Source organism: Nerophis ophidion, linkage group LG22, assembly GCF_033978795.1.
Source record: "Nerophis ophidion isolate RoL-2023_Sa linkage group LG22, RoL_Noph_v1.0, whole genome shotgun sequence".
Lineage (NCBI taxonomy): Eukaryota > Metazoa > Chordata > Actinopteri > Syngnathiformes > Syngnathidae > Nerophis > Nerophis ophidion.
In genome coordinates this window covers 25,225,480-25,237,667 of record NC_084632.1, presented here as the reverse complement: position 1 = coordinate 25,237,667, position 12,188 = coordinate 25,225,480, and the positions used below count along the sequence as shown (strand labels likewise).

At 42.2% G+C, this 12,188-nt stretch overlaps 1 protein-coding gene across 1 annotated transcript in view; it reads left to right on the top strand.

The window, feature by feature from the left end:
* Positions 1-12,188, top strand: part of LOC133540729 (serine/threonine-protein kinase Nek7) — a 151,045-nt gene that overhangs the window by 97,275 nt on the left and 41,582 nt on the right. The window contains exons 6-7 of the mRNA XM_061883587.1: positions 8,183-8,291; positions 9,003-9,110. Of these exons, the coding sequence (XP_061739571.1) occupies positions 8,183-8,291; positions 9,003-9,110 (217 nt within the window). The remainder of the gene's footprint in view (positions 1-8,182; positions 8,292-9,002; positions 9,111-12,188) is intronic.

Below are 12,188 nucleotides of genomic sequence, written 5' to 3'. Positions count from 1 at the left end.
TCGGGTGAAGAGAGGGGCGGAGCTTTCTACCGATCACCACCTGGTGGTGAGTTGGCTGCGATGGTGGGGGAGGATGCCGGACAGACCTGGGAGGCCCAAACGCATTGTGAGGGTCTGCTGGGAACGTCTGGCAGAGTCTCCTGTCAGACAAAGTTTCAATTCCCACCTCCGGAAGAACTTTGAACATGTCACGAGGGAGGTGCTGGACATTGAGTCCGAGTGGACCATGTTCCGCACCTCTATTGTCGAGGCGGCAGATCGGAGCTGTGGCCGCAAGGTAGTTGGTGCCTGTCGGGGCGGCAATCCTAAAACCCCTTGGTGGACACCAGCGGTGAGGGATGCCGTCAAGCTGAAGAAGGAGTCCTATCGGGTCCTTTTGGCTCATAGGACTCCGGAGGCAGTGGACAGGTACCGACAGGCCAAGCGGTGTGCAGCTTCAGCGGTCGCGGAGGCAAAAACTCGGACATGGGAAGAGTTTGGGGAAGCCATGGAAAACGACTTCCGGACGGCTTCGAAGCGATTCTGGACCACCGTCCGCCGCCTCAGGAAGGGGAAACAGTGCACTATCAACACCGTGTATGGTGCGGATGGTGTTCTGCTGACCTCGACTGCGGATGTTGTGGATAGGTGGAAGGAATACTTCGAATACCTCCTCAATCCCACCAACACGTCTTCCTATGAGGAAGCAGTGCCTGGGGAATCTGTGGTGGACTCACCTATTTCTGGGGCTGAGGTCGCTGAGGTAGTTAAAAAGCTCCTCGGTGGCAAGGCCCCAGGGGTGGACGAGATCCGCCCGGAGTTCCTTAAGGCTCTGGATGCTGTGGGGCTGTCTTGGTTGACAAGACTTTGCAGCATCGCGTGGACATCGGGGGCGGTACCTCTGGATTGGCAGACCGGGGTGGTGGTTCCTCTCTTTAAGAAGGGGGACCGGAGGGTGTGTTCCAACTATCGTGGGATCACACTCCTCAGCCTTCCCGGTAAGGTTTATTCAGGTGTACTGGAGAGGAGGCTACGTCGGATAGTCGAACCTCGGATTCAGGAGGAACAGTGTGGTTTTCGTCCTGGTCGTGGAACTGTGGACCAGCTCTATACTCTCGGCAGGGTTCTTGAGGGTGCATGGGAGTTTGCCCAACCAGTCTACATGTGCTTTGTGGACTTGGAGAAGGCATTCGACCGTGTCCCTCGGGAAGTCCTGTGGGGAGTGCTCAGAGAGTATGGGGTATCGGACTGTCTTATTGTGGCGGTCCGTTCCCTGTACGATCAGTGCCAGAGCTTGGTCCGCATTGCCGGCAGTAAGTCGAACACATTTCCAGTGAGGGTTGGACTCCGCCAAGGCTGTCCTTTGTCACCAATTCTGTTCATAACTTGTATGGACAGAATTTCTAGGCGCAGTCAAGGCGTTGAGGGGTTCCGGTTTGGTAACCGCAGGATTAGGTCTCTGCTTTTTGCAGATGATGTGGTCCTGATGGCTTCATCTGACCGGGATCTTCAGCTCTCGCTGGATCGGTTCGCAGCCGAGTGTGAAGCGACTGGAATGAGAATCAGCACCTCCAAGTCCGAGTCCATGGTTCTCGCCCGGAAAAGGGTGGTGTGCCATCTCCGGGTTGGGGAGGGGACCCTGCCCCAAGTGGAGGAGTTCAAGTACCTAGGAGTCTTGTTCACGAGTGAGGGAAGAGGGGATCGTGAGATCGACAGGCGGATCGGTGCGGCGTCTTCAGTAATGCGGACGTTGTACCGGTCCGTTGTGGTGAAGAAGGAGCTGAGCCGGAAGGCAAAGCTCTCAATTTACCGGTCGATCTACGTTCCCATCCTCACCTATGGTCATGAGCTTTGGGTCATGACCGAAAGGATAAGATCACGGGTACAAGCGGCCGAAATGAGTTTCCTCCGCCGTGTGGCGGGGCTCTCCCTTAGAGATAGGGTGAGAAGCTCTGCCATCCGGGAGGAACTCAAAGTAAAGCCGCTGCTCCTTCACATCGAGAGGAGCCAGATGAGGTGGTTCGGGCATCTGGTCAGGATGCCACCCGAACGCCTCCCTAGGGAGGTGTTTAGGGCACGTCCAACCGGTAGGAGGCCACGGGGAAGACCCAGGACACGTTGGGAAGACTATGTCTCCCGGCTGGCCTGGGAACGCCTCGGGATCCCCCGGGAAGAGCTAGACGAAGTGGCTGGGGAGAGGGAAGTCTGGGTTTCCCTGCTTAGGCTGTTGCCCCCGCGACCCGACCTCGGATAAGCGGAAGATGATGGATGGATGGATGGATACTGTAGATCTGTACTTTATCAAAAAAAGATTTTGTAAGTGATATCAAGGATTATACATAGGTCAAGTTCCCAGACAAATCTAACTATTGTGCTCCAGGCACCATTCTCCACGGCAATACAGACGAAAACTGGCTCAAGGAAATTGATAACAAGAATCTCGGATAATATGCTTCGTTTTTGCTCGGGTAAGGTTGCATTTAATGATTTAACATTGATCAGCGTTTACAATTAGCAGTTTTTTTCATGTTTTTATCGAAATATAACTATAGATGTCAACATTGTGTATGTGCTGAAACCTTTATTTATGAGTGTTGCCTTTGGTAAAAGCTTAATTTTTTTAAGTTTTGCTGACATTTGCTTTCTTTTATTTAGACTCACTAAGTTGGTGCTTTTCGGAACACTTGTAGAAAACATCCATCCATCCATCCATTTTCTACCGCTTATTTGTTTAAGAAATACAAATAATAATATACTTTAATGGGAAATAATAACCGTTAAAGGTATGTCAAACAAACCTTTAACAAAGTGCTCACTGCAAACTTCAGCATTCTTCGACTCTGCTCCCTCTGACTGGAGTGTGAGCTGCTTTTCTCTTTTTTGTTTCTTCAAATCTTGCACTCTTCCGCCATTTTTGATTCCTCTTGAGGAACTCTGAAGAAACATTTATTCTTTTTGTGATTTGAACTATTCGTACAACCAAAAATACCCCCAAGCATAGGGCATATTTTCTTCGAGAAAGACCAAATGGCGCTGAGTACCCATTGAAAACAGAGATAACTTCACCACCACGCATATTTAATTGGCGGAACGTGAGCGGGACCTGACGTCCGTAAACTCAAGAGCATTGATAGTTGTCATGTCTAGTTGATTGACCGTAAAAATCAAATCTACTCGTTGTTACTCTACATAGAAGAAAGTACATAGTTACCCCAAGTTGAGCCAAACCCTTAATTTTTTTATTGCTGCTAGTATGGCAAAATTAATAGTGTGCATGTATAAAGCCCAGTCTTCTCCCATGCATAAATGATGCTTCGTTGTATCAGCACAGCGAGACAAGCTGTTTACAGTCACACTCAGCAACCTCACATCCGTACAGTTCAACACAGCAAATTAGGAGAGGCATGGATTAGATATACAACAGAGTGAACATGGCAGGCTGAATGATTGTGCACACATCATCGCACAGTCACGCGCACATGGTGTCTTTCAGCATTCTTCAAGACTTTTCCCACACAACCAAGAAACTGTATGATCATTCACAGATCCTGTTTATTAACACACACCGTGGCATTCAGAGGAAAGAACGGATGCATTCACGCTATCGTCTATGTAGCGACTGACAGGGCACATGCATATACAGTACACAAGTGCTCCTACCAATGACCTACACATTTAAATCAGTTGTTTTCCCTCATGTAACAGAAGCATAGTGTTTTAAAAGCCTACACTGGTAAACACATTGCTTTAGTGTTATGTGAAACATAATCACACTCAATGCACATATTGGCTATTTTATATTCTTTTTGATTTCTAGGCATCCAGGCTGTGCTCCTTTTCCGTCTTTTTCCTTCCCTAATTCTCTACAACTTCCAATCGGACCATCTCAGAATTCAAAAGAAATCCAATGGCCCTTGCATTTGCATGCACTTACAGAATATTGCATGTGCAGTGTTTGCAGTTAAAAACATGAAGAGTGTGGTTGTGGGCATCTTTGTGCACCCCCATTGACATCAAACAGTCTTCTGATATGGAAATAGGAGGGCAAGGGAAGAATGGCTTCTCGCTGAGGCTTTGTTTGGATATAGGCCAAGGTTTATCCTTCTCTCTTCCCTTCTAACGCTATCACAATCTTTTTTATTTTATGGTTTGCCTATCGACTAGTAGCCCACACTAACATATTTTATTTATTGGTATTTTAAGTATGTAGTGTGCTTGTTCAGTATTGCATATATCTAAATACAGTTTGTTTGACATGCAAGAAAATAAGTCAAGTGCCTTAAAAGAGTGGATACATTTTGATAATGTAATACCACTTTGATACTTAGGAGGCAAATTGTGCGATTTATTGAGCACTCACTCCAGGACCACAAAAGGGATCATATTATGATTTTTTCCCCCTTAAATTCCATATTAGGTCTACTGACAGATATATATACACTACTTTTTATTACAAATGGCAACAGCCGAGGATTTTATCATGCATGTGCATGTACGAGCCAGTCTCCCCACAACAAGAAGATAGAGAAAAATAAGGAACTTATTGCTTGCAACATTTGACTACAACTGAATGGCAGGCCCGTGGAAAGCTCTTTGGGTGAACCACTACCATTCATGGAGATATCGGCTGACGTAATTGAGGGAAAATACGTCAATAAATTCTCATAATCCAAACAGCTCATTTGGAAGGAGGCACAATTATTAATATCTTATCTTAGCAATGTCTCCATGGTTTGATTTCACATTTTCAGGCATTATGGGGATCCCAAAATACACAAAGACAGGTACTAACAGCGAAGAAAAATTGGTTTAGAATAATAAAGATCCCTGTAGGTACATGTGCGAGCGCTGATTTACGCCTTTTAGGCACGATTGGAAGAGGTAGTGCAGGGCAATCGTAGCAGGGTCTTGGAAACACTGTAATGCAATGGCTCTAGACAAATTCTTGAGTGTTATCGGCACAATTCATACCATCAATCAAACAGAACAACTCAAAATTATCCCAAAGTCAAACACCAAAAGCCACTGCCTCCTGAAAAATAGAATTTAGCTAATGTCTCTGTTTCTGTTCTGTGAACAACATTGAAACAAGATATGCACATTTTCTTTCAAAAGCTAGAACAGTGGTGTGAAGTTTAACACCTGTGACTCACTTTTCCTTTTCTGTTGTTTTGAAAACAGTTGTTGCTGTCTGACAAGTATTGTGTAGTATGTCACATCTTTCTGTGAAAGAACCTAAAAATAAGAAAAATCTCCTGCTACTGTTAAAAACGAACTGCACTTTTATTTCTATTTTGCCTTTTCCCATTATGAAAGACGAAGGATGTTTTTTGTTTTTTTTAATTAAATATTAAATAAATGCAATCAAAGGTTCCCTTACAAAGGAGCCTATAAAGCCCTTAAAAAACATCCAAACACCTCCATGTAGGTTTTATATACATGATGTAAGTATACATGTAATGTACTCTTAGGCCCATTTATAGTAACGTTTAATATTTATGTATCATTTATAATTTTAAGCGAACGCGCCACATTAATTTCAAAATCTTATCACGCTGGTTTTTTTTTTCTTCATCACTGATTATTACTCACTGCAGTCTTGGAGAGCCAACAAACATCACTTACTGTACAAGGTCTGCATAAATTAGGATGCTGACTGCGAGGATGTTCATGTATTCCCATTGAGGTGACAAATGACTCATAATCCTCACGGAAAAAAGGGTAGGAGCGGGCGGACCAAGCGTGTTTTAGTGCCGTCCTCGCCAGTTTCAGGTCCTAAATGGCTGTCAAAGCTTGTCAGAATACCTACTCAAACTTCTTCTGTGCAGGTGAGATGCATGATTTATGACCCAGAAACAACTTACAGGGAGCAAGGAAGCTAGGAAACAGCAGACCACTCGGTGATGTAAAGATGTTTGTCTGTAATAGCGCTTATAATAACAATATTACTAATACTTTGTTAATATTGAAGTCTCAAAATGTAACTGGAGTATTGTTGGCGCTTTTTGAATGATTATTTATTGGATTTCATGGGCAAAATAGTGTAGCACCCATTGGCTCTGCTGTAAGCAGACTTTTATTTACCTTTATTTCATATTCAGAATGCATTAAAAAAAACTCCATCTGTCGTCATGTCTTTCATAATGATTGTGAATGATAGACAAAATTTTCAAAAAAGTACAGTTAAGTGCAGTTACCCCTTACGTCACTTTGTCCCCAAAGCACTTAGGACAGCCAACGGTTATCGTCCTGCTCCTCAGTGAGTATCAGTATGGTACCAAAAAGAGAAATTAATTACTGGGTAACTTCCATTCATTCATCCATTTTCTACCGCTTGTCCCTTTTTACAACTTAAAATAACGTTTTACTTTATAAAAATAATGTGCATTGGAACTGAATAAAGTAGTCACTCTTTGAGCAGGACTTCTCTTATTTTGTAGTTCACTTTGTTGTCAGCGCGTGGTAATGCAATTCAGGGTTTGATTATTTGATTTTGCTTTTCAATATGAAATCGCATGTTTGGTGAGCTGGATTGGATCTAAAATAAACCCTCCTAAAAACAAAACATGGATCAGTGTGCCACTGAAAGCAATACTTAACAAAGGAGCTGTGTGCCAGATGGGGAAGTCTTGGAAGGTACCACACACTTCCTGTCTTTGTTTCTGGGAGTGCATGTGCTTTCTATTGAAGGCCATAGAGAAAATGAGACGAGGCTTTGTTAGACAAGGTACTGAACGAGAGGAAATCTGTCTGGGTTCCATTAAACATGGAGCTGCAGAGTGGGGGACTGAGAATGGGAATGCGTCCTGTATCGCCTTCCTGAGAACCAGCGTCCTTTGCAGTGGACATGTACGATTTGCACAACAGAAATATTTTGTTCCGATATTTGTAACTCTAACACAAGAAATACACCAAAACCAAGTATCCACTGCAGATTATACTGGTTCTCAGGAGGATATACAGATTTCAACACTTTGAAACCATCTTTAAACATCATTAAAGTCCTACTGAAACCCACTACTACCGACCACGCAGTCTAATAGTTTATATATCAACGACGAAATCTTAACATTGCAGCACATCCCAATACGGCCTTTTTAGTTTACTAAATTGCAATTTTAAATTTCGTGCGATTTATCCTGTTGAAAACGCGGTGGTATGACGTGTATGATGACGCGTGCGTTTGACTTCACCGGTTGTAGCGGACATTTTTTTCCAGCCCGATCCAATCTATAAGTAGTCTGCTTTAATCGCATAATTACACAGTATTCTGGACATCTGTTTTGCTGAATCTTTTGCAGTTTGTTCAATTAATAATGGACAAGTCAAAGTAGAAAGATGGAGGTGGGAAGCGGTGTATTGCGGCTGCCTTTAGCAACACAAACACAGCCGGTGTTTCCTTGTTTAAAATTCCTGAAGGTGAAACTTAACTATGGAACAGAGCGGTCAAGCAAACATGGTTCCCGACCACATGTCAAGCGGCAGGATTCGGTGAGGAAATTGTGGTAATAAGTCGGCTCTTACTGTAGACATAAGCGGAGCTTGCGTGCTCCTGCAGCTGCGTGGCTTCCCTCAGAGACACTGGCGGTCACCAGACTCGTGGCCACACCCCTCCGACTTTCAGGTACCATATAATCTCACTAAAACACTAGTAACACAATAAGCAGATAAGGGATTTTCCAAAATTATCCTAGTAAATGTGTCTAATAACATCTGAATCGCTCCCACTGCCCTCGCCTTTTTTTTATTTTTTTTAACTTTTTTTTTTTTCTAGTCCTTCACTCTCACTATCCTCATCCACGAATCTTTCATCCTCGCTCAAATTAATGGGGAAATTGTCGTTTTCTCGGTCCGAATTGCTCTAGCTGCTGGTGGCTATGATTGTAAACAATGTGAGGATGTGAGGAGCTCTACAACCAGTGACGTCACGCGCACATCGTCTGCTACTTCCGGTACAGGCAAGGCTTTTTTATTAGCGACCAAAAGTTGCTAACTTTATCGTCCATGTTCACTACTAAATCCTTTCAGCAAAAATATGGCAATATCGCGAAATTATCAAGTATGACACATAAAATGGACCTGCTATCCCCGTTTAAATAAGAACATCTCATTTCAGTAGGCCTTTAAGTGAATTTATTCTTCTAAAAAAAACCTTCTCAGGCATAATTATTTTGTTGTATGTGTGTGTCCATTTCTCTTACAGCACTTTAAGAAGCAGAGGAGGCTTATTCCTGAAAGAACAGTGTGGAAGTACTTTGTCCAGCTTTGCAGTGCGCTCGAGCACATGCACTCCCGAAGAGTCATGCACAGAGGTACAGCTAATAAACACACTTTCTACTCTAGAATTCACTTCAATTTAAAAGTGGTTTAATGTTGGTTGATTATCATGAATTGTCTTAAAAAGGTATGTGAAATGTCCGAATTGGTTTCCGAAATAATAGTACAGTTTTATATTTGTTAATTTGGTACAATAACAAATACAATAGTAATTGGACAACGTGTAGTAATAGTAAACTGGGCTTTTTTATGAATATGTATCGTTACGTTTGACTGTTTTAGCAGTTTTGTGTTCAACAAAACAGAGTCCTGGGTTTTAATGGCGCCCTGTGCTTTCAATAGCACATAGTCAAATGATGTTTGAAACACACACGCACACACAGACAGACAGACACACAAACATGCACACATGTACACACACACACACACACACACACACACACACACACACACACGCAGCTACAGGTGATATACTTTCGTTGGACTGTCCCTGATTAGTGAACAGGGACACCAATAAACCTGGAACTCTGAGTTTTAATGACCAGGTTACAGAAAAGGTCCATTCAAAAGCTGCTTTGCAATTCTACAGAAACAATAAATATCAAAAGCTACTCCAAAACCAAACCTTTGCTTTATATATTTGTAGAATTGCTAGTCATTTCAAGACTTATTGAAGAGAAATCCATTTTAACATCCAAAGAGTTTGAGTTGAATGGTAACAAACTGACCAATGGTTTCTTATCCAGATATCAAGCCAGCCAACGTATTCATCACAGCTACAGGAGTAGTGAAGTTAGGAGATCTTGGACTTGGACGCTTCTTCAGCTCCAAAACCACCGCAGCTCACTCTCTTGGTAATTCACAGGAATATATAGATATTGTTTGGGCACCCAAATGCATACATAAAGGCAGCCCTCAATAATCACCTACAGTTGGATTTGTTTCATTAGGTGAGGGCAGAGCCATGTGTCATTTAGCCATGCTGCCTAATCAGACTTGTGACCGACTGCTTCATAGACCACTTAGCCACTTCCTGTTGCATTGCCCTTTAACCTTTGTACAGATGGATACAAAGCACAGGCATTTGACACAGCTCTGATCGGGCCTGTGTTCCATAAAACAAGTTGGCAAAATTTACAATCAGAGTTACTGTTGGCATTAAGGGTTTGTGTTTGCCATAGGAAATAAAATCTGATGACACAGGATTTTTCTTTGAAGATATAAAAACTAAGGTAATTCCAACGTTGGCCTTGTCTTAGTCTGCACACGAAGATAGGGGCGCTAGATTGGAGACAAATCGACAGGATGAAACAGTAGGTTTTGATTTGTTTTTCTATAATGAGTTGGATAAATCTTTTGGAGTGATGCCAATCCCCAACCGATCAAGTTATTTGAGTGATAATTACTGAAGATGCAGTCCCAGACATTTGTTTCACTTTTAAGTAGACACGAATAGACTTGCTCACTTCAAAGGTGTCTAAAGTGTTTAAAAAAAGTTGTCTTCCAATTGACAATTTGAAAACTGCCTGCACAAAATGGCATTTATCCCTATGACTCTAATGCATCACAAAGTAAAGAAAGTTATTTGAAAATTATCTGATTAGATTATTGGTAGCACATGATGTACAGTAGTACCTCAACTTACAAGCTTAAATGGTTCTGTGACGCAGCTCTTCACTCAAAATAAATTAACAGCTCCTTCTGAAATCAATTTAAATCATTTTAATTGGTGCTTGCCCCCAAACAGCACAATTTTGCTATGTAACATGCCTTTAAAAAGGAATTAACTTTTACATAAGAAATATTCTATAAAAACAATACAATAGAATTTAGTAAAAACAACTATTAAGTTGAGTTACAACTACAGAGTTTTATGAAGTAATGTCATAATATTGTCCATTTACCATGGAGAGTTGACTACTACGGAATGTCCTTCCAGATGCTTTTATGTCAAACACAACGCTAAAAGCTTCTCCAAATTTTCATAGATAAATGTACACCGTTTCAATATCTTTATTCAATTTATCATTGTACATTTATACATAATTTTTACAGTGTTAGCTGGCGTTAGACTCATTCTGCTACAGTATGGCGCAGACTCGCAGTGATACGATCAAATTGCTTCACCGAATTACTGACTCTCGATCATGTTTTTTATTGTAATTGAACTTTCAACTTTTTATTTATTTTAATAAATATCCTCTTTCTCAGCACTGTTCTTCACAACCACTTTCTTCCTTCCCATGCATGGAAAAACAAAGTTATCTCCACCTGTAGCTATAAGCTAAAGTTTATATGAGTTAGACCAGATGTTTTGGACCTGTTTTACGTGATTCACTGTGACATTAGCTAAGCCAACTATATGCAGGGATGCTTGTACGTAAAATTTTTCCTTGCAACGTGAAGCATAACAATAAGCCGAGAAACATCTGTTATCTCAAAACACTTTTAGGTTGAGGTACCACTGTACATGACATAACACCAAATCTACAGGTTAGTGGGGAACAGGGGCGTCGCCAGACATATTTCACTGGGGCACGTGCCCCACTGTTGATCTGCAGTGCCCCAGTAAAACTTTCACCAATAAAAAAAAAAACGCTTCAGAGTTTTAAGTCTACATAACATAGAGAACAGCGCACATACTACTTAGTATGGTAATTGATTGCTACTGTATTCACTCCACTTAACGATGAGCACATGGCTACTTAATATGGTAATTTATTCACGTGTGGATCAGACTTCAGTTGAGAGAGAGAGAGAGAGAGAGAGGGGGGGGGGGGGATGAGAATCACTGCTGAGGTAGGTGACGTTAGCCAACAACAATTTGTTAATTACATTATTTTGATTTTGATTTGACTCAAACTGTAACTCCTAGATGGATTTAAAAAAGTTATTCGCCCGCAGCAGGGAAGAAGAAGCGAGGAAAGAGAGATGTAAGTGAAGTCCTAGCTAGCTAGGCAACATCATTGTCTTAAGTTGATGCTAAGTTAGCTAACGTTATTCCTTGTATCAAGACAAACATATTCATTTGCTGTACGAGCTGTCGGGGGAATTTCCAATGAACATGAAACATAATGTTGGTTATTGTCTGCTGGTTCTGCATCAATGATGATTTGGAGTAAGCATGTGTGAGTTGAGTACTTCTCAAATGGTTTATCTTCAGGAAGAAAAACATTTTTCCATATCAAGTCGTGAGCCAAATTTTTAAATCATTCAAGTTTATTTCACAGAAAAATAGCACAGTACACTTGTCTTGTTAATCGGTGTGAATTTGACTAAAATAATCTTGTTTTGTCACCAGAAAAATGGCTACAGCTAAAGCATCTGGTTTTGTTTCCAGAAAAAATAGTAACATTTCAGTATTTGTTTTCAGAAAGATGGCTGAAAATATCAGGTTTTGTTGCCCCATTTAGATTTAGAAAAATATATTTCCATATCTGTCCGGAGTCCTCCTCCAACTTGTTAGTCGGTTTGCCTTTTGCTAAAACACTCACTAATAGTCACTAGAAAAATGGCTAAAAATATCTGGTTTTGTTGCCACAATTGGATTTTTTTCTCCCTACATTTTTTTTTCATGCACACATCTGACTGCGACTCACTGAAAATGACACACATCCATCCATCCATCCATCATCTTCCGCTTATCCGAGGTCGGGTCGCGGGGGCAGCAGCCTAAGCAGGGAAGCCCAGACTTCCCTATCTCCAGCCACTTCGTCTAGCTCTTCCTGGGGGATCCCGAGGCGTTCCCAGGCCAGCCGGGAGACATAGTCTTCCCAACGTGTCCTGGGTCTTCCCCGTGGCCTTCTACCAGCTGGACGTGCCCTAAACACATCCCTAGGGAGGCGTTCGGGTGGCATTCTGACCAGATGCCCGAACCACCTCATCTGGCTCCTCTCGATGTGGAGGAGCAGCAGCTTTACGTTGAGCTCCTC